The 24,099-nt window shown below is 43.3% G+C and overlaps 1 protein-coding gene across 3 annotated transcripts in view; it reads right to left on the reverse strand.

The window, feature by feature from the left end:
• The window catches only part of KCND3 (potassium voltage-gated channel subfamily D member 3), a 749,684-nt gene that overhangs the window by 89,936 nt on the left and 635,649 nt on the right, over positions 1–24,099 (reverse strand). For 2 of the 3 annotated variants that reach the window (XM_073557285.1, XM_073557284.1), the window contains 2 exons: positions 19,873–19,929; positions 16,557–16,804 (listed from right to left, as the gene is read on the reverse strand). In XM_073557285.1, coding sequence (XP_073413386.1) covers positions 16,557–16,804; positions 19,873–19,929 — 305 coding nt within the window. The remainder of the gene's footprint in view (positions 1–16,556; positions 16,805–19,872; positions 19,930–24,099) is intronic. The other variant, XM_073557286.1, reaches the window with a different exon arrangement.

Consider the following 24,099-nt stretch of genomic DNA (forward strand, 5'->3'; position numbering starts at 1 on the left):
TGCACCTCAAACCGGTCTGGTCGTCTGCGATAATGGACGTAACCTGGTGGCAGCTTTAAAGGTCGGCAAGCTGGTACACATGTCATGCATGGCTCATGTGCTCAACCTAGTTGTTCAGAAATTTCTGAAAAGTTACCCTGCCTTGCCGTACCTAATTGAGAAGATGCGCCATATTAGTGCCCATTTCCGCCATTCCTCTACCGCTTTTGCTGGTCTTACAGTGCTGCAAAAGCACTTGAATTTGCCAAGTCACTGACTCATTTGCGGCCTGCCCACACATTGGAACTCAACCTATCATATGTTGGCGACGATTAGTGAGCAGCAGAGGGTAGTAGCTGAATACCAGCTTCAACATGCTCGTCAGACTGAGAGTCAGCCACCACACATAACAACTGTCGAGTGAGTGTGGATTGCTGACATTTGTGAGGTTCTTGAGAACTTTGAGTAGTGCACCAACCTTGTGAGCATGGATTAGGCTATTATCAGCGAAACCATCCTGCTGCTGTGTCTCTTGAAACAATCACTGCATAATCTCAAAGAGGAAGCATCTTGGTATGGAGCCAGATTTCACAAAGGGTGATACTACACAGCCCAGCCAATATTCTGAGGCAACATTGGGTGATAAGGAGGAAAATGAGTAGGATGAGGAGGGAGAAGACTTGTTTTTCTGTGCTACTGAGGGGACTCCTAATGCTACAAAGGGGACAACCCAAGTTTCATGTCTGTGCAGCCTGGATGGGCTGGAGAGGAGGAGGTGAAGGAGGAGGCGAGTCAGCATGAGGAGAGGATGGGTACTGTTCCTACTGTGGGGAACACAGAATATTTGCCTTTTTGCAACTTGTCTCACATGGCACAGTTCATGTGTAAGTGTCTGTGGCAAGACCGTCGCGTGATGCACATTTTATCCAACAACCAATACTGGTTGACCACCTTTCTCGATCCACGGTGCAAGGAGAAATTTCCTTCTCTCCTTTTGGAGTCACCAAAGAGTTTTACAATGGAATCGTTCAAGAGGGCCATTGTAGATCAGTTACTGAAAACATCACCCTCAGACAATGCTGGTGGCAGAGGTAGCGGCTGTTTTCAACACCAAGGGATAATGGGGAGAAACACGAACACCAGGTCCAACAGAGGTCGAGGGAAAATGTGCACAAATTGGGAAATTTTCAATAAACCAACACAACAGCAAGGGCTATCTGCGCCTGTAACAATGCCAAGGAGGGAGAAGTTGCAGAACATGGTCAAGGGGTACTTAAGTGACCATATGTGCGTCCTTTCTGATGCTTCAGTTCCCTTTATTTATTAGGTGTCCAAGCTGAACACTTGGCCCACCTCTCCTTATATGCCTTGGAGGTGCTGGCCTGCCAAGCTACTAGTGTGATGTCAGAGCGTTTTTTCAGTTCCACTGGGTCAATCATAACTGATAGGTGCACACGCCTCTCCACGGAAAATGCAGACAGACTTACTCTGATTAAATTCAACAAGGACTGGATATCTCCACAGATTGCAATCCCTCCAGATAAGAGTAAGCCAACCTAAATTCACCAAAAATGCTGATTCATGCTACTGCAGTTAACGTCAACCCCTTCCCATCAAAAAACGTTTCCTTCCTTCATCAACCACTCCATCCTAACTACTATTTGTGATTGGAGGCTCTTGAGATGGTGGTTTCCTGCGTCAAGGATGACTCAGCTCACAGAGCTAATTTTTACAAACCCTTTGCACATTGTGCAGTGAACAAACCAGGACAGTATTCCTATTCCAGCCTAACTACTATTTGTGATTGGAGGCCTTTGAGATGGTGGCTTACTGCGTCAACCATGACTCAGCCCATAGGGCTAATTTTTACAAACCCTATGCATATTGTGCAGTGGACAAAAATGGACAGTATTCCTACTCCAGCATAACTACTATCTGTGATTGGTGGCCCTTGGGATGGTGGCTTCCAGCGTCAACTATGACTCAGCCCATATGGCTAATTTTAAATATAGAGTGGTCCTACCAAACTAATATTTGTCTTTGGAGGCCCTTGTGACAGGTTGTCCCACATTGTGACTGAGATAGGGGATACATATTCAATAGAAATCTAGGTTTGATAGTTGTTCTTGTGTATCTGTAAAAGTGGCATAATACTGCAACAAACTTATTCCCAGAAACCATATATGTGTCAGAAATGCATGCAGGCATATTCTCCAGGCTCTTCCCATTCTGCTTCATCACTTTCCCACCCATTTCAGCCTTTTCCTCAGGCCCCCAGACCCCTTTGTAGGGTCCAGCAGAAAATTCCTCTCATTTCCCATTGACTTGCATTGTACTCGGTATTCGGAACGAATACGCAATTTTTACAAAGTATTTGTTACGAGTATAGCGATTACGAATATTATGGTACTCGCTCATCACTAGTGCAGATCACATCTGTGCTTTGTCTACAGCTTAACAAATGTAGTTTTTTTTCAACAAAAAACGCTTAAAAAATGCAGCAATTGTCATCTCCTGTCTCAGTAATGTGAACATCTGGATTAATTGAAGACAGATTTTAGCTGTGAATTAAGTGTGAAAGATAAATCCAGGAGAAAAGAGAATCTTGCTTATAAGAAATATTAGGCTGGTTTCACATTAGCGCTTTTTAAGCGCACGCACGGCCGGGGGTAGCTCCGCCCCCGAGCCGGCTCTCTGCCCGGCGTGCCCGCCCCTTGCTTGTAGCGCCGCCTCCTAGCGCACAGCGGCGCCTGCGATCGGCGCACCCTATCTTTAGCATAGGGTGCGCAGATCGTGCGCAGGCCGTGCGCTAGTTGCGCTTTGACCTGCGCTGCGCACTTTTGACGGTGCGCCGTGCGCACCAAAATCTGAAAAGTTTGCTTTTGGCGCGCACGGCGCACCGTCAAAAGTGCGCAGCGCAGGTCAAAGCGCAACTAGCGCACGGCCTGCACACGATCTGCGCACCCTATGCTAAAGATAGGGTGCGCCGATCGCAGGCGCCGCTGTGCGCTAGGAGGCGGCGCTACAAGCAAGGGGCGGGCACGCCGGGCAGAGAGCCGGCTCAGGGGCGGAGCTACCCCCGGCCGTGCGTGCGCTTAAAAAGCGCTAATGTGAAACCACCCTTACAAACTTACTTACTTTCATGTGTATTAATAATTTATTAAATAAAAATTTTACTCTTTAAAAGCTACTTACCTCCAATGGATGGCACAGCTTTTTCTTTTGGGAGAGTGTTAATTTGCAAATTTTTTTCCCATGGAGCATTATCAATAAAGCTCCATATTTAAATAGTCTCTTTTTTGATGGTCAGTAATTCCAAATCTAGCTCCCAACCCCTCCTCCCAAAGCCGAAGCAAGGGCAATAAGGCTCCATACTTACCTGATCTCCTAAATGAGAGCAAGAACCCCACCAAAGCTGAATCGACTGGAGGTAAAAAAGTGAAGGTTTAAATAATATAACTGAAAGCAGGTGGCTAACTATAGATATGGTCCAAGCTAAATTAGAAAAAATTAGTGTGAACAAGGTCCTGAGCTGCATCCAAGAGCTCTTAAGGAACTTTGCTCAGCTATTGCACATAATTTTTAGACACTTTCTAGTACTGTACCAAGCCTATTTTGAAAAAAGGGCTGTAGGTTTTTAACAGGTAACCAGAGACATCAGTTATGAGAAAAATGTTTTGAGAGGCTTGTGAGGGACCATGGACAGCATGGTGGCTCAATGGTTAGCATTGTTGCTTTGCAGAACTGGAGTTCTGGATTCAAATTAATCAAGGACAACATCTGCAAGAAGTTTGTATGTTGTCCTCATGTTTGCCTGAGTTTCTTCTGGGTCTGTCTCACACTCCAAAGACATACTGATAGGGAATGTAGATTGAGATTCCAATGGGGACAGTGATGATGTCTGTTGAATATGCTGACGCTATAGCACATAAAATAAATAAGTATAAAAATACAAATAATATTAAATAAACTATATATAGGAGTAGAGTTGAGCGAAACGGGTCGGTCAAATTAAAAAATAGCCGACTTTAGCTAAAGTCGGGTTTCGCCGATCGAAACCCGACCATAGCGTGAGGTCGGCCATGAGGTCGCCGATCAGAGCACCAAAGTCGCGTTTCAAATAACGCTTCCAGCGCCTTTTCTCAGCCAATGATGGAGGACGGACACTGTGGGCAACGCGTTGACATGCGCAGTGGCCACCACCATCTTAGAGAAGGGCATTGAAGTGATTGGCTGGCTTTGTGTGGTGTCACAGTGGGTATAAAAGGCCGTGACCGCCGACCGCCATCTTACTTCTGCCGATCTTACAATAGGGAGAGCTGCTGCTGATTCTGAATACGGAGAGCGTTAGGCAAGGAAGAAGAAAAAAAATTGCTTCTGCTGCTAGCGCTTTTCACTGTACAGTTAGTGTGCAGTGAAAGGGGAGGATTTTTGTTGTGTGCAGCAGCGCTGGTGGTGAATAGGCTGCCTTTTAAGGCTACATGCTAGCTGCATTGTTGTGTGCACAATGCTGTTCAAACTGCTTTTTTCAAAGCACTCCAACCTTTATTATTTTGTTCTGGTGAGTTACTGAGCGTTCATTTTATCACACACCGTATAGCGGTGTACACTCCTCACAAAATACCGTGTACCGGCTGGTATCACGGACAAATAGAAGCTATCTGGGTGTGACTCTGGAAAAACAAGCCGAGGAGTTTTTGCATTTTTCCAGACCTACACCTTATAGAGCTGTCCACTTTTCAAACAGTTTCGTATATCTGCTGTTTGATAATGGTCAAAACTAGACACAGACAGCATGTGTCAGTCCGTATAAAAATAGATGGAGATTGACAATTTTCCATACAGACACCATATAGAGGTGGACGCTCCTCACACACTACCGTGTACCGCCCTGTATCACGGACAAATAGAAGCTATCTGGGTGTGACTCTGGAAAAACAAGCCGAGGAGTTTTTCCATTTTTCCTGACCTACACCTTATAGAGCTGTCCACTTTTCAAACAGTTTCGTACAGTATATCTGCTGTTTGATAACGGTCAAAACTAGACAGAGACAGCATGTGTCAGTCCGTATAAAAATAGACGGACATTGACAATTTTCCATACAGACACCGTATAGCAGTGTACGCTCCTCACACACTACCGTGTACCGCCCTGTATCATGGACAAATAGAAGCTATCTGTGTGTGACTCTGGACAAACAAGCCGATGAGATTTTCCATTTTTCCAGACCTACACCTTATAGAGCTGTCCACTTTTCAAACAGTTTCGTATATCTGCTGTTTGATCACGGTCAAAACTAGACAGAGACAGCGTGTGTCAGTCCGTATGAAAATAGACGGAGAGTGACAATTTTCCATACAGACACCGTATAGCGGTGTACGCTCTTCACACACTACCGTGTACCGGCTGGTATCACAGACAAATAGAAGCTATCTGTGTGTGACTCTGGACAAACAAGCCGATGAGATTTTCCATTTTTCCAGACCTACACCTTATAGAGCTGTCTGCTTTTCAAACAGTTCGTATATCTGCTGTTTGATCACGGTCAAAACTAGACAGAGTCAGCGTGTGTCAGTCCGTATACAAATAGACAGAGATTGACAATTTTCCATACACACACCGTATAGAGCTGTCCGATTCTCAAACAGTATTGTATATCTGCCATTCGGATTCCAGTCACATCTATACAGAGTCAGCGTGTGTGTGTGACACTCCGTAAATACATATACGGAGATTGTTAGTTACACAAAAAACGTGTACAGCTGTACACTTCTGATACAGTTCCGTATATCTGCTTGTTGGATTACGGTCAACTACATACTGTGAGAGCGTCTGTGACTAACAAAATATATATGTAGATTTAATTTTTTTAATACACCTTACACAGGTGGACGCTCCTCATACAGTACCATCTCTCTGCTGGTATTTTTGGTGCATTTTCCCAAACATAAGGAAGTATGGTGGAAGAGGCCGTGGACGTGGGCAGGGGGGCGCAGCTGGTACTGATGGTGGTGGTGCATTGGCTGGTTCTGGCAAAAGCACAATAGCAGCTAAGGCAGGAGGTGTTGAGCCTGTGTCATCATCTGACCCAAGAAGGCCTGTAAGGTTGCCTTTTCTTGGAGTAAGAAAACCGCTTTTAAAGCCGGAGCATGAGGAACAGGTTTTGGCTTACTTTGCCGAAACAGCCACCAGCTCTATTGCCTCCTCTTCTGAACGTTCGAAACCGGCAAGCACGGAGTCATCAGTGCAGGGTTCTGGTGAGGAAAAACACCTTTCCTTGTGTCCTTCACCTCCACCAAAAGTTAAGGATGTGGCAGCCCACACTTCAGATTACTCTATGGAGCTGTTTTCACATACCATGCCTGGGTTATCCAGTCAAATCCTGAATTCCCCAGTCCAAGATTAATCTGACATGGAGTGCACTGATGCACAGCCACTGCTAGATGATTCTGCTGGTACATTGACCCAGAGCACTACATTGCCCTCGCAGTCTATTGAGCTAGAATCTGACCCTGATGAAACTCAGGTGCCCCTTCCTGCATACTATACCACCTTACACGGTGACACAGAGGAAGGTAAAGAGGAAGGTGCAGATGACTTTGAAGAGGAGGTGATGGATGACCCAGTTCTTGACCCAGATTGGCATCCACTGGGGGAGGAGGGTGGCGCTGGCAATAGTTCAGATAAGGAGAAGGATCCGCAGCAGGCATTGACATCGCAGCAGGCATTGACATCGCAGCAGGCATTGACATCGCAGCAGCGGTTATCTGCCAGGCCCGTAGCTGTCAAAAAACATGGACCAAAAGCTAAGAGTTGCAGGACAGCTTGGCCAGACAGTCAACTTAGCACAGTGTGCAAGGCCAGAAAATGTATACCATAGTAAGAAGAGTGCAGTGTGGCACTTCTTTGTCCAAAATCCTACTGATGAGGCCAAGGTTACCTGTAAGAAGTGCGGAAGGACCTTTAGCCGAGGTAAACAACTCAGAAATTTGAATACCAGTTGCATGCTTAGACATTTAATCAACATGCACTTGCAAGCGTGGACGGACTACAAAACCTCAGGTAGCACATGTGCATCTGTTCCGACTGAAGGTAGCCAGCAACGCTCCATCGCTTACCCCACTGTAAGACCACCGCCACCGTTAAGCACACCACCAGCACTAAATGTGGAGGTGTCGTCGCAAGGCCAAAGCACTCAGGGAATCACAATGGTTTTGCAACACAACACTGAATCTAGGCAATCACCACCAATACCATCACCAACCCCCTCTCACTCCGTCCGGTCCACCGCTACTTCCCCCATATGCAGCTCTCCAGTCCAGCTCACCCTACCAGACACTCTGAGTAGGACAAGAAAGTACTCATCCTCTCATCTGCGTACACTGGTACATTTTATGAGGGACCACAGGTACTCTATGGGTTTCAGATCAGGTGAACAAGGGGGCCATGTCATTACTCTTTCTTCTTTTAGACCTTTACTGGCCAGCCATGCTGTGGAGTATTTGGATGCATGTGATGGAGCATTGGCCTGCATGAAAATCATGTTTTTCTTGAACGATACCGACTTCTTCCTGTACCATTGCTTGAAGAAGGTGTCTTTCAGAAACTGACAGTAGGTCTGAGAGTTGAGCTTCACTCCATCCTCAACCCGAAAAGGTCCCACAAGTTCATCTTTGATGATACCAGCCCATACCAGTACCCCACTTACACCTTGCTGGCGTCTGAGTCAGAGCAGAGCTCTCTGCCCTTTACTGATCCAGCCTCGGGCTTATCCATCTGGCCCATCAAGAGTCACTCTCATTTCATCAGTCCATAAAACCTTAGAAAAATCAGTCTTAAGATATTTCTTGGCCCAGTCTTGACATGTTATCCTATGTTACTTGTTCAAAAGTGGTCATTTTTCAGCCTTCCTTACCTTGGCCATGTCCCTGAGCATGGCACGCCTTGTGCTTTTTGATACTCCAGTAACGTTGCAGCTTTGAAATATGGCAATACTGGTGGCAAATGGCATCTTGGCAACTTCACGCTTGATTTTCCTCAATTCACGGGCCGTTATTTTGCGTCTTTTTTTTATCAACACGCTTCTTGCGAACCTGTTGGCTATTTGCCATGAAACGCTTGATTGTTCGGTGATCACGCTTCAAAAGTTTGGCAATTCCAAGACTGCTGCATCCCTCTGCAAGACATCTCACAATTTTTAACTTTTCAGAGTCCGTCAAATCTTTCTTCTGACCCATTTTGCCAAAGGAAAGGAAGTTGCCTAATAATTAAGCACACCTTATATAGGATGTTGATGTCATTAGACCACACCCCTCCTCATTACAGAGATGCAAATCATCTTATTTACATAATTGGCAGTTGGCTTTCAAGCCTATACAGCTTGCAGTAGGACAACATGTATAAAGAGGATGATGTGATCAAAATACTCATTTGCCTAATAATTCTGAACACAGTGTATATAACAGCTAGTGGTAAGTGTCAGCAGGCTGTGCTAAAGATGATGTCTTTGGGCAACAACAGACACACCGAGGAGGTACTGGCCGACTACTTGCAGCGACAAACTGAGTCATGGCTGGGCAGTTTACATCTTGAGGCAGGCAAGGTAGTCAGTGATAACGGCCGTAATTTTGTGGCAGCCATAGCCCGTGCAAAACTAACACACATACCTTGCCTGGCTCACACTTTGAACCTGGTGGTGCAGTGCTTCCTTAATAATTATCCGGAGTTAACATCCCTGCTACATAAGGTGCGAAGGCTGTGCTCGCGCATCCATCGCTTAAACGTCCACTCCACTCATATGCAGAAGCTGCAGCGATTGCTCCATCTCCCCAAGCACCGCCTAATCATAGACGTTGCAACAAGGTGAAACTCCACCCTGCACATGGTTGAGAGGCTGTGCGAACAGAGGCAGGCTGTAATGCATTTGTGGGAGGATACACGGGCAGGCAGTTTGAGGGAAGACATGGAATTGTCAGGTGTGCAGTGGACAATGCTGAAAGACCTCTGTAAAGTCCTTCAGTGTTTTGAGGAATGCACACAGCTGGTAAGCGCAGACGACACCATCATAAGCATGAGCATCCCACTTATGCATCTGCTCATGCAAAGTTTGACGCACATTAAGGATCAGGCATCTGCAGATGAGGAGGAGGGAAGCCTTGATGACAGTCAGCCATTGTCTGGTCAGGGAACTGTCCTGGATGAGGTGGAGGAAGAAGAGGAAGAGGCGGAGGAGGATGATTATTTTGGGCAGGAGGATGCTTCTCAGGGGGCAAGAGAAAATGTTGGTATTCCAAGGTCAGGTACAGTGTTTGTGCGTGACTGTAGGGATGTGGATTTGCCAGAAAGTGCTCCTCCACCCACCACTGGCAGTGCATCATTGACACCTGGAACATTGGCCCACTTGTGCAATTATGCCTTGCGGATCCTAAAAAGGGACCCCCGCATTTCCAAAATGATGAGAGATGATGACTACTGGCTGGCCAGCATCCTCGATCCACACTACAAAGGCAAATTAAACAACATCATGCCACAGGAGAACCTAGAGATAATATTGGCTAACAAACAAGCAACTCTGGTAAACCGTTTGTTTGAGGCTTTCCCAGCACACAGCAGCAGTGCTGGTTCTCCCTCGAGCCATAGTGGGCACAATGGAAGAGGTGTTCGTGGTGCACACAGCCGAAGTGGCGTTGGAGAAATGTTGTGGAATGATTTCTCAAGTACCACTCACACGACTGCTAATACTGCATTGATTAAAAGTGACAGGAGACAGCAGTTGTCAACTATGGTTACAAGCTACTTCTCCCATATCGATGTTCTCCCTCACAGGTCATTCCCCTTTGACTATTGGGCCTCTAAACTGGACACCTGGCCTGAATTGGCACAATATGCCTTACAGGAGCTTGCTTGCCCTGCTGCTAGTGTGTTATCTGAAAGAGTCTTCAGTGCTGCTGGATCAATCCTGACAGAAAAAAGGACCCCTCTGTCGACCCAAAATGTTGATGATCTAACCTTCATTAAAATGAACCATGCATGGGTTTCAAAGGATTTTGTCCCACCTTCCCCTGATGACACATAGGTTGCCAGAAAATTGCCTCGCTTTTGTCCTCCTCTTCCTTGGACTTGCCCAATTCCACCCTTTGCAGCAGCTGAATGTCCAGCCAACACATCAACATATGCCATTTTTTAAACCTCCCTAACTGGGCTGCCCACCCCCCCAAGGGATGGGGTCAACACCTGGCGCACCAGGGCAAGTACCGTTGCTCTGAACAGGTGGATGGGCCCACTGATGGCCGAAGGCACTGGCACAGGGCCCCTCATAGTACAATACAGTGTCTCTGATGGTGGGGGGGCCCACTTGCCATCAGACACACCAGCGTACTATGAGGGGCCCTGTGCAAGTACCGTCGACCACGAGTGTGCCCCCCTGCTTTGTCATGGCCACAGCTCTTGCGAGTTGCAATACTTACCTCTCCCTGCTCCACCGCTGTGTAGACTGGGCAGTTAAATCCTTCACATGGACGGCCACTAGAAATTTGGGGTATTGATCGAGGATGGTTAAGATGTAGCTATGGCCTGTCCTGCTGGCCTCTACCTTCAGATGATCAATGGCTACCATTTGTAATGGACGTCAACTTACAAGCGGATGCAGTGGTGCTTTATGATCACCTTTCACAGTTGTGATAGTCACAGACGTGTGACGTTCTAGCCACCATTTTTCAATGTCTCCTCTCATGCCAATCCAATAGAATCACCTACGGCCTGTGGCTTCTGTTTTTTGCACTCCAAAATGACCACACACATCATGATAGGCAGTGAGGACCATGTCTACATCTCTCCCTATGATCACAGTTTGATGGAGACGAGTAACGGTGATGTGATCCATGCTACTGCAATAAAGCAATCCTTTCTTCACAAAGAACCTTTTTTGCTGTCTCCACAGACACAGTAATTGAGGGTCTGCATCGCCTCTGCAACATCTACCGGGAGGTTTTTACGCAATGAGTAATTCCCAAATTTCTGCTAACACTCGACTATCCATCTGTACTTGTATCCATGTAGTTTCCAGTAGCGGAGAGTCTGGACTGGCTTACTGAGATTGAAATATATATGAAGATTTAAAAGTACCACAACACTGTATACTGTTGTATGCTTCGACTACCTTTCCCTTTTTCTACTTTTTAAATTCTGGTGTAATACATAGTGAGCCTGTGAGTGTCTTTATCTGATGCCAGAAGTATAGACGGAAATTTACAATTACCCCTAGACTGGATACACCTGCTATGTGCTGATACAGTACCTTTGTTCCAAATTTTGTATTACGGTATCATCCATAGTGAGTGAGCGTGTGTGGTTTACGCCTTCTATATATAGGGTGAATCGGAGATACCAATTTTTACCCTATACTCGATACAGCTTGTATCTTGTTATACAGTACCTTTGTTCGACATTTAGTATTACGGTCAAATCCATACTGAGTAAGCATCTGAGAGTGACTACGGGACTATGTATACGGAGATTTCAATTGTACCCTATAATATATATACTTGCTATCTTGTTATCCAGTACCTTTTTTCCAACATTTTGTAATATGGTCAAACCCATACTGAGTGAGCGTCTGAGGGTGACTCCGGAAATATATACCGAGATTTCAAATTTGGCCAACACTGTATACAGCTGTACGCTTCTGATACAGTAACCTTTTTAGCTATTTAGATTCTGGTGTAATCCATAATGAGCCTGTGAACGTCTGTCTGTTACTCCGGCAATATATTAGGAGCTTTAAGATTACCCCAACACTGTATACAGCTGTACGCTTGTGTTACATTACCCATTTACAGCTTTTCATATTCTTGTGCAATCCATACTGGGCCTGACAGCGTTTTGTGTCTGCCTCCTGAAATGTATACGAACATTCAGAATGTTTACACTATACTATATATACTTTGTATCTGGTGATACCGTACCCTTTTTCAACTTTTTATTTTATTGGGTAATCCATACTGAGCCTGTGAGCGTCTGTGTATGAATCATGAAATATATTCGGAGATTTACTGTTATCCCTAGACTGTATAGAGCTGTACGCTTCTGATACAGTATCATATATCTGCTTGTATTTTGGGTCCATTTTCCAAAACATGAGGAAGTATGGTGGTAGAGGATGCGGACGTGGGCATGGGGGGCCACCTGGTACGGATGGCGGTGGTGGTGCTTCTGCTGGTAGTGCCAAAAACACAATAGCCGCTAAGGCAGGAGGTGTTGAGCCTGCGTCATGGTGTAGCTCTGGAAGGCCTGTAAGGCTCCGTTTTCTGGGAGTAGGTAGACTGCTTTTAAAGCCGGAGCATCAGGAACTGTTTTTGGCCTACATTGCTGAAACAGCCTCCAGCTCTATCACCTCCTCTTCTGAAGTTTAACAAAATGCAAGCACTGAGTCGTAACTGCAGGCTTCTGGTCAGGAGCAACCCCTGTGAGTAGAAGCTTTGACAGAGGTAGCTGTGGATACAATGTTTTTTGTCTTTACAAAGGCATTTGACACTGTTGAATGTAGATGTCTAATGGGTAAACTAAGGTCTGTAGGTTTAGAAAATAAGGCTTATAATTTGATCGAAAACTGGGGCAAAGACTGAACTTAGTTGTGGTGAATGACTGCTGCTCTGAATGGTCTTCGGCTAAAAGTGGGGCTGAAAGTGGTGTACCGCAAGGATCATTGCTGGGTCAATTGTTATTCAACATATTTATTAATGATCAAGAATTCTGCATTAACACTGTTGCAGATGACACTATACAGTGTAGTCATTCTATGCTAGATGTTTATGAGATACAAGCTGATAAACTGAGTGTATGGTCATCCACTTGGCAAATTAGGTTCAATGTACATACATTTAACCCCTTCGCGACCTCGGGTTTCTCCACTTTTGAGTTTCCGTCTTTTGCTCCCCTTCTTCCCAGAGCCATAACTTTTTTATTTTTCTGGCAATATGGCCATATGAGGGCATTCTTTTTGCAGGACGAGTTGTACTATTGAACGACACTATTGGTTTTGCCATATAGTGTACTTGAAAATGGAAAAAAATTACAAGTACGGTGAAATTGCCAAAAAAGTGCAATTCCACAATTGCTTTTTGTTTTGCTTTTGTACCATGATCACTAAATGCTAAAACTGACCTCCCATTATGATTTTCCAGGTCAGTATGAGTTTGATGATGCCAATCATGTATGGGTTCTTTTTTATTAAGTCGTGAAAAAAAATCCAAATTTCTAAAAAAAAAAAAAAGTAATTTTTCGATACCTGTAACATCTCCATTTTTTGTGATCTGGGGCTGGTGAGGGTTTATTTTTTGTGCGCCGGGTTGACATTTTTATTGATACCATATTAATCCCATGTTGAGGCGATCAAAAAAATTTAACTCTGTAGTTTCAATTTTTTTTCTCATTATGATGTTTACCGAAGATTGATTCTTATTGAAGATCGGGCGACTCTGAACGCGGCTATACCAATTATGTGTCTGTTCTATTGTTTTATTTTAAATGGGGCAGATGGAGGGTGATTTGAACTTTCATTTTTTTATTTTTTTAATTTTTAAACATTTTTTTCACTTTTTACTTGCTTCAATAGTTTCCATGGGAGACTAGAATCTGTGATCATCCGATCGCTTGTGCTACACACAGCAGTACTTCAGCCCTGCTCTAAGTAGTAGACATGCTCACTTGCTATGAGCGCTGACCACTGAGTGTCGCTCATACCAATCCGGCAATGACAACCACAGGGGTCAGCTGAAGAACCCGGGTTGTCATGCCAACCCATCGGCATCCTGTGGTCATGTGACACGGGCACCGATGGGCAATACAGGGTGGGCCATTTATATGGATACACCTAAATAAAATGGGAATGGTTGGTGATATCAACTTCCTGTTTGTGGCACATTAGTATATGGGAGGGGGGAAACTTTTCAAGATGGGGGGTGACCATGGAGGCCATATTGAAGTTGGCCATTTTGGATCCAACTTTATTTTTTCCAATTGGAAGAGGGTCATGTGACAACACCAAACTTATTGAGAATGTCGCAAGAAAAACAATATTGTACTTGGTTTTAACGTAACTTTATTCTTTCATGAGTTATTTACAAGTTTATGACCACTTATAAAATGTGTTCAAAGTGCTGCCCATTGTGTTGGATTATCAATGCAACCCTCTTCTCCCATTCTTTACACTTTACACACTGATAGCAACACAGCAGAAGAAATGCTAGTTTAAGGGGGTCAGATTCCTTGTAGAAATGCTCGGACCTGACACTCAATGTGGTGGCGCACGATCTTGCTGGAAAAACTCAGGGAATGTGCCATCTTCAGTGCATAAAGAGGGCAACACATCACCATGTAGCAATTTTAGATATACAGTGGCATTGAGGTTTCCATTGATGAAGAATGGCCCCACTATCTTTGTACCCCATATACCACACCATACCATCAATTATGGTGTGCAAGCTGGGGTGTGGCCTCCCTCTCCTGAGCTGGAAATTGTATTTAAAGGCTTCCCCTGACTGGTGTCCGGTGGTTGGGACCCGGTCCTTGTCTGCCCTGATTCACACAGACGTCTACTTTGACACATGATAAGGTTACTAATACTAGACAATGTAGGACCGCCCCGACCACAGAGTCACCTTGTCGATGGTGGGACGGCTTTTATGCGATGTTTGATCAAATACAGTATTACTAAGAACTCTGTATGATTTAAATGCACTTTTGCTTTTTACTTATTTAATTATAGCAGGGTTTTTTTTTATTTTGTCTTTTGTAGGTTTTGTATGCTTTTTGGCCATGTGAACATGCATTTATATGCTGCATGTGTACCATCTCAAACCAAGCTCAATTTTTGTGTTTCATCAATTATGAGTGTCAGGTCCGAGCATACCTACATGAACAGTTTCCTGGAAAGTGGACTGGTTATCGTGGGCCAGTGGAATGGCCACCAAGATCTCCTAATCTGACCCCTATGTGCACACGCTGTGGATTCTACTCCTGATCTGCAGCGGATTTGGCCCTGCGGATCCGCAGCAGGTTCTGCTGCGGTGTACAGTACCATTATTCCCTATGGGAAATGGAAACCGCAGTGCAGATGCTGCGGAATTTTCAGCGCGGATTTTCTGCGGTTTCTAAACTGCAGAAAGAATTGACATGTCAGTTCTTTCTGTGGATTCCGCAGCGGTTTCCTATCTCCTCCATTGTGGAGATGGTAAAACCGCAGGGCAAAACCACAGGATAATCCGCAGATAAACTGCAGGTCTTATGACCTGCGGATTTATCTGCGGATTCTGAAAATCCGTGCAGATCAATCCGCAGCAGATTCCGCAGCGTGTGCACACAGCTTAGACTTTTATCAATTTTGTCATCTGAAGGCAATTTTCTATGCTGTGAAGATACGAGATGTGCAGCATCTGAAACAACGGATACTGGAAGACTGTGTTAGCATTTCTTCTGCAGTGTTGCTATCAGTGTGTCAAGAATGGGAGAAGAGGGTTGCATCGACAATCCAACACAATGGGCAGCACTTTGAACACATTTTATAAGTCGTCATAAACTTGTAGATAACTCATGAAAGAATAAAGTTATGTTAAAACCAAGCACATCATTGCTTTGTTGTGAAATTCTCAATAAGTTTGATGTGTCACATGACCCTCTTCCCATTGAAAAAAATAAAGTTGGATCCAAAATGTCCAACTTCAAAATGGCCGCCATGGTCACCACCCATCTTGAAAAATTTCCCCCTTCCCATATACTAATGTGCCACAAACAGGAAGTTGATATCACCAACCATTCCCATTTTATTTAGGTGTATCCATATAAATAGCCCACCTTGCATATTGTCATGAATTAAAACAGGCATGAACTCGTAGGATAGTGATGCCAAACTACCACATTACAAAGCTTTAGTGCTGAAATATGGAGTTAACTTCTTGGCACCAATTCATGGAAGGATGCTCTGGAGTTGCAACTGGTAAAAAGGAGAGCCACAAAACTGATAAGTGGTATGGATGATCTTACTTAGGAGAAAAGCTTAAACAAATTACATTTATGTAGCCATGAGAAGAGATGTCTAAAAGGGTGAGACATGTTTAACTTGCAAGTACATAAATAGCCCATGCTAAAATATGGTCAAAAGCCGTTTCATATATAACCCCTTCAAAAGACAAGGAACAGTCCTTTTGTCTGGAGAAAAAAAGGTTCCATCTCCAGGAGACCAGCCTTCTTCTGCAGGTGTTGGTCACTGCTCAAACCGCCAATGGTTTAAAGAGAGGTTTAGATGGCTTTTTAGTAGGAAATAAATACGTATGTATGGTTCATGCATTATGGCTGAACCTATACCCCTCCCCTTTATTATCTCCCATCCCCTGGTGGAGTGTGATAGACATTTTTCACTAAGTATGCAACGGCATGTAACAGAGAATGTTGAAACTATGTCAAATTGATATAATTTCAGAACTTTTTCATATTTAATACACAAATGATAACCTTTATTGGCTGTAACGGTAAAATTGCATTTGCAGTACAGCAGCTTACATCCTTGCCATTTTATCCATACCTTGTACTTAGAGAAGGTTGATCTCCACATTGGATGTGAATAGTGCTAAGCTCTTGCATGCTACGTAGCCTTGTAGCTGGAACATTAGAGTTTGGGAGATGTGTGGTCTTCTTGTTCCTACGAGAACAGCAAGATGATGTAACTCCTTGGTGACTGGACAGAGATGGGCTGCGGCTGGATGGATAGTTCTGCATGGAGCTCTCTCGGCAGTTTTGTTCAAACATCTGTTCATCCATGAACTCATGGTTCTGCAAAAAATCAAAATATCAATTCCAGAATGATTATAGCATTTCTAAAGTGCAGATTCAACATACTGCTGACTCCATAGAATGCCTGGCTATCACTAGGGCAAACAGCACAGTAATGGCATTAAACTTCAAAGCAAGCACAACTGTCTTAATGACTAGTGCTTACTAATACACCAAATTGTCAACAGGCAAATTGGAAATATATCTAGCTTGTTGTAGGTTGCCTTTCAATTAGAGTTAAAGGAGTTAACTGAGATTGGAAAAGGTTTGCTTTCTTTACAGAAACAGCGCCTCTACTGTCCATGGATTGTTTTTGGTATTGCAGCTCAGAGTCATTAAAGTGAAGTCTGAGTTGCAATAGGAAGAAAGAAAGAAAGAAAGAAAGAAAGCAAGAAAGAAAGAAAGAAAAGGAAGTAAAAAAAGAAAGAATGGAAAGAAGGAAGAAAAGAATGAAAGGCAGGAAGGAAAGATGGAATGTATGTAAGAAAGAGACTATGAAAGAAAGGAAAATAAAAAGGAAAGAAAGAAAGAAAGAAAGAAAGAAAGAAAGAAAGAAAGAAAGAAAGAAAGAAAGAAAGAGAAAGAAAGAAAGATAGAGAAAAAGAAAGAGTGGAAGGAAGAATAAAATGATGAAAGGAAAAGAGGTAGGAAAAAATAAGAAAAAGAAAGAAAAAACGAATATGAAAGAAAGAAGGAAGGAAGAAATAAAAAGAAAGGAAGGAAGGAACCCCTTTAAGCAAACCAGTTTTAAATGGAACCTGTCACTAGATTCATGCTGCCAGAAGCACAGGAGCGTGAATCAGAGTTTGTCTGCATGATTGCACCGAGGTATGTCTTTCCCTTGTACAGTGGGGAAAAAAAGTATTTAGTCAGCCACCAATTGTACAAGTTCTCCAGGTTAAAATGATGAGAGAGGCCTGTAATTGACATCATAGGCCTATTTTGTTTCTGGTATCCATCGACAGTTCTTTGGTCTTCACCACAGTTGAGTTTAGAGTGTGACTGTTTGAGGTTGTGGACAGATGTATTTTATACTGATAAATTCAAACAAGTGCCATTACTACAGGTAATGAGTGGAGGACAGACGAGCCTCTTAAAGAAGAAGTTACAGGTCTGTGAGAGCCAGAAATCTTGCATGTTTTTAGGTGACCAAATACTTATTTTCCACCATAATTTGCAAAATAAATCTTGCCAAATCAGACAAGGTGATTTTCTGGATTTGTTTTCTCATTTTGACTCTCATAGTTGCGGTCTACCTATGATGTCAATTACAGGCCTCTCTCATCTTTTTATGTGGGAGAACTTGCACAATTGGTGGCTGACTAAATAATATTTTTCCCCACTGTATATAGGGAGAAATTACATGGAGGAGAGTGGGGAGAGTCTTGTCACATCTGCGCCGCTCTGGTCACTTCTCTCTCTTTTGGTCTTGGCCACCTTTTTTTTAACTATGCTTTCCCTGAAATTCTGTGGCATTTAAAAGAGACTTATCTGACTGCAAGCTCTGATTCATGCTCACTGTGATTTGGGCAGCATGAATCTAGTGACATGTTGCTTTAAAAAAAGTGTAATTGTAGACTCTCCTACTGCAGCTGGATGAAAATCGTTCCGAGCCCTTTAACGGGTTGCTGAGATTCGGATTTCAACATATACAATGGTGTAATGTGTTTGCTTTCTGAATAAATAAATTGTAAGGATCCATTACAATTTGATTTTATGGCAAGAAAAAACCTTAAAAAGGTGCAAAAAGCATAGTCTTGCCTTCCCAGATTAACGTCCTGATATTATTTCTCATTTACACAGAAATAACATTTTTGCTGCAGTACTTTGCTTCCATTATTTCTGCAGAATGCTTTTGTGGCAAATTCTTGCCTACTGTGCAGTATTACTGTATAGAGTTTACTATAAAAACACAATCTATCACCTGTGGATCTATTTCCTTCCTACTGCAGTTGAACTTTCTTAAATGTAAGACACTGACTCTCATTTACCAAGTTTAGCAAACCTTTTCTCTGTATCAGACAGTAGCAATCTGGACGTGGATCACAGAAACCAACATAAAACCAACATAAAACCAAGAGTGGGCATTTTCACTGGTTTCGATGCTTAGGAAAAGTAGTTACATATCAACTGGATGTGATTTATTCTGCATTGACACTGATTCACTGTCTGCGGAGTGTAGAGGGCTAAATGTAGCTGCTTTCCCAACAGATTCTTGAAATATTTTAAAATATATGTAAATATACAGAGTTGTTATCAGGCAGTACATCCTGTTGACAGGGGCTTGACCAAAAGAGAAAAATCACCCACAGAGTCCTTTCCCACCTACTGTCTTACCCCTGCCCTTCTTAAGGGTCCTTGCCAGATTGTTTTATCCCTGCCCACCATTCTATCTATGGTATTTTCTGTTCCCTCGGCTCTCTTCTTTCCTACAGTTCTGATACCTAATGTTTCCTACCCTTGTGGCCCATTAATGCAACTTCCTACCTTCCTGTGAGCCATCACAGAGTACTTTCTTCCCATTATCACTTTCTTGTTCATGCCCCCTGCCTCTCTACCCCCTGGTACCACCACAAAACCTTGTAACCTAATGCCCCCTCTAACAGAGCACCTTCCCGCCTTCTGTCACCCTCTTTGTCCTAACTCAGAGTCCCTGCTAGGGTATTTTTTTCCCTGTTCCCCTTGACTAAACCCTATTTTTTATTCCCTCTGCCCCTTACTTCCCATATAGAGCCCTGTCACCCAATATCTCCTGTTGCCTCCATAATGTATGCAATTTTCTCTTCCATCCATCCCTACTTTGTGTTACCACAAACGACCTTCTCTTATTGTCTTAATTTTCACCATCCAGGCTACACTGTGATTTACCCCCCAAAGCTCAGATGTGCTACCTTGGTGATGGAGAGGCCAAAAGGCCAAGACTTCTTGGCTGTATAAGGCCACAGAATGTCTGATAGCAGCCCTGCAAATCTATCCTATAACTAATTTCATTTTTTCAATTGACTTCAAAACCTGCGAATTTGCCCATTCTTAATTTAAAACATGAATTGAATAAGTAAATGTAATACCTTTAGAGTGGAAGTTCGTACAGATAACAGGGGATCATCCACAAGATAGGACAATCCCTACAGGACAACATGCCAACAGAAGATAAGAACACAAATTGATTGCACATTCCGGCATTCCATTTCTCAGCTCCGACATTCCATATTGCACATGCTGGGTTTAAAGGACAAGGAGCTGCTTCAATGTCACAAGACTGTTGATTTGTAAAGGTTTATAAGTAAGGAACCTTCAATACACCAATAACACAAAAATATATAAATATAATTTCAATATCATACATGGTCATACATATTGGATTATCTCCCAGTGACTTCTCCAGCCTTAGGGCAACAGTTCCCATTGTCATGATATTTGCCCTTATGCTGAGTCTATAATTAACATAATTTATATATTAATAATTTATAATCTATATTAAAAGATAATTCTTGTGACAATAAAGGTGCGCCTTTGTGCTCCAAAATCAATATTTTACTGTTCCCAATTATTTTGCATCCACAAACTATAGTTTTAATAATTGGCTTAAGAATTGACCCACTTCTGGGTAGAGATTTTCTTCCCCCCAAAAGGAAAGATTTGCCATAGAAACATGCCATACATTACATAATACAATGCAAATAGCGTTAATTGTGGAGGTATTTGAGGAACACTATTCCAGACTAAATTATTCTCTTTTATACAGTAATCAATGTAAGGCTAGTTTCACACTAGTGTCTGGCAGGGCTGCGGATGGCAGCCTAGTTCCTTCTTTCTGCCTCCATTAAGACCCGTCCACTGCCGCACCTCTTCCTTCAGCTCCGCCTATGTCTGCATGCGTCCTGTGTACCCTATCTTTAACATTGGGTAAGCACAGGCTATGCAGATGTATGCTGACACATTTGCATGTGTCGTTTTGACGTGTCCGCCGACTGCAACAAAATGCAACTTGTTGCGTTCGGCGCAGCTCGGCACAGCGTCAAAACGATGCATGTAGGTGCATCAGCATACATCCGCATGGCCTACTTACCCATTGTTAAAGATAGGGTACGCAGGACGCATGTAGACATAGGCGGAGCTCAATGCAGAGGTGCGGCAGTGGGCGGGGCTTAACAGAGGCAGAAAGAAGGAAGTAGGCTGCCATCCGCAGGGCCACAAAACACTAGTGTGAAGCCAGCCTAAGCTTTGTATTATTTTTATAGTGTAGTATAGTGTATAGTATACAGTGGTGCTTGAAAGTTCAACTTAAAACTAGATCATATTTTCCGATAAGTCCCACATGTAAAGAACCAAATCAAACAAATGAGTCAATAAAATTAGACTGTCATTTATTTATATTAGGAAAAATGATTTAATAAAACATATCTGTGAATGAAAAAAGTATGTGAACCTTTGCTTTCAGTATCTGGTGTGACCCTCTTGTGCAGCAATAACTCCATCTAGACTTTTCTGCTAATTGTCAATTAGTTCTGCACATCAACTTGGAGGAATTTTAGCCTATTCCCCACAAAACAGCTTTAGCTCTGTTATGTTGGTGGGTTTTCTTTCAAAAACCATTCACTGCAGTTCCTTCCACAACAATTCTATTGGATTATGGACAGGACTTTGACTTGGCCACTGCAGAACTTTAACTTTACTCTTCTGTAACCTTTCTTTTGTAGAGCAACGTGTGTGATTTGGGCATTCTCTTTGCTGATTGACCCACGTTCTCTTGAGATTCAACTCATTGACAGGTGTTCTATCTTTTTCCTCTTTAATTTGCTGAAAAAAAAATCTGAATTTATTGTTCCATCAATGATGGCAAGGCATCCTGGCCCAGATAGAGCAAATCAGACCCAAATCATGATTCTGCCACCACCGTGTTTCTAAGATTACCATCTGAGGTTTTTATACTAGAGTGCAGTAGTGCAGTGTTTTTCTTTCTCCAAACTTAAGCAAATGTGAGAGAGAACTTTAGTTGTTTAGAAGTGACCTTAGGTTTCTTTGAGACCTTGCAGACTATTATAAGCTTTGCCCTTAGAGTTTTCTTTATTGATTAGCTACACCTGAGAAGGGTAATAATTACTGTCACGATCTCCACTCTGTTCCTGTCTGATATGTTACTTTGTGTAGAGGCTGTCGGTCTGTTATGGTTGTGCTTGGTATGTGCTGCAATCATCTGTGTTCACTTTCCTTGATTAGTCTTCTACTTAAGAATGCAAGCTCCTCTACCCAGTGTCAATCATACACTTGCTGCTGCCTGTGTAAGGGCACCGCCACACATAGCGACTCACCAGCGATCCCGACAACGATATGAACTTGTCAGGATCGCTGGTGAGTCGCTACATGATCGCTGATGAGCTGTCAAACAGACAGCTTCACCAGCGATCAGCACCAGCGACGCCGAGCGCCCGGCATCGCTATGTACGTTAGTTACCAGCGCTCTGATGCAGGGAACTGGTAACTAAGGTACACATCGGGTTTCTATGGGACCTGCATCACTTAGAAACCTGATGTGTACCTTAGTTACCAGCTCCCTGCATCAGCGCACTGGTAACTAAGGTACACAGAGGGTTTCTAAGCACAGCGATGTGCTTAGAAACCCTGCGTTTACCTTCGTTACCAGCTGATCGCTGGTCTCCCGCCTGTCACATGCAGTGATGCGTGCTGGCCAGCGGGAGACCAGCGGCCAAAAACATGTCCAGGGCTTTCCAACAGCGATCAGCGATACCGGCAGGGGGGCCGGTCGCTGATCGCTGTCACACACAGCGATCTCGCTGGTACATCACAAAACTTGTGACTCAGCAGCGATCTCGCTAGCGAGATCGCTATGTGTGACGGGGCCCTTAGATTGATCCCTCTGTGCTCTCTGCCTGACCCAGCTTGTCATGATTCCCTTCCCGGACTTAGACCCTTTGCTTGTGACCTGACTTCTCTTGTGCCTGCTCCTTGTTCACTGTCTTGTCTTTCTGGTTTTCCTAACCTCAGCACGTGAATTAGATTTCTTTTCTGTCTTCCCCTTGTTGCACGGCTCCATTTCCTGGACCTGACCTCACGTTACTTATTCTGTAAGTAGCTTATATTTTTACTATCTGTTATTGTAGTCTTTCTCTCCACTTTTGGGACTCATATTTACTACAGTGACTCGCATCACATTTATCTTGAATTTAGTACATTGGTGCACAATGTAACCTTTTATATTTTGATGAGAATCAACAACTATTCTTCTCTACTCCTCTAAAATCTCCTTTGTTTGTGCCACTTCCACAAACATGTTGTGAAGATATGACTTTGATAGATCCCTGTTATTTAAGGAAAACAGGCTGCCTACCCACAGCTGATTGTCATCCCATTGATTGAAAACATAATACTCCAATTTCACCTTCAATTTTTCTGCTTATCCCAACCAAAGGTTCACATACGGTACTTTTATCACACACAGACATGGAATTGGATCATTGTCCTACCAAAAAGGAGACAGATCTAATATTCCTGATTGATTTGGTTATCTTTATCCACTCCTGGATAACAATCTGATCAAAATTATGCAGAAGTATAGAAAATACTGAAGGGTTCACAAACCTATGTGTGTGTGAATATATATATATACAGCTCTGGCAAAAAATAAGAGACCACCACATCAAAACCCTGTCATGGGCAACCCATTCTCCAGAGCTGAACCCCATTGAAAACGATGATGGATAGTCACAAGCCACCAAACAAAGAAGAACTGCTTACATTTTTGCGCCAGAAGCAGTGTGAAACACTGGTGGAAAGCATGCCAAGACGCATGAAAGCTGTGATTAAAAATCATGGTTATTCCACAAAATATTGATTTCAGAACTCTTCCTGAGTTAAAACATTAGTATTGTTGTTTCTAAATGATTATGAACTTGTTTTCTTTGCATTATTTGAGGTCTGAAAGCACTGTTTTTTTTTTACATTTTGACAATTTTTCTTTGTCAGAAAAAAATATAAAATTTATTGCTTGGAAATTCGGAGACATGTCAGAAGTTTATAGACTAAATGAACAATTTACATTTTACTCAAAAATATACCTATAAGCTGGTTTCACATTAGCATTTTTTAGCATCGTGTGCATCCATGCGCATGCGCCCCTATGTTTAACATGGCGGGCGCATGGTCTAGCATTTGGACGCGTTCGTATGCGTTTTCGTGTGCATGCGTTTTTTTGTAGTGTGCGCCTAGGCGCGCCAGACGCAACATGTTACATTTTTAGGTCCATCCAACAGCGTCAAAAAAAGCATGCACACGCT

This window comes from Dendrobates tinctorius, unplaced genomic scaffold, assembly GCF_039654945.1.
Source record: "Dendrobates tinctorius isolate UK_male_01 unplaced genomic scaffold, ASM3965494v1 ptg000246l, whole genome shotgun sequence".
Lineage (NCBI taxonomy): Eukaryota > Metazoa > Chordata > Amphibia > Anura > Dendrobatidae > Dendrobates > Dendrobates tinctorius.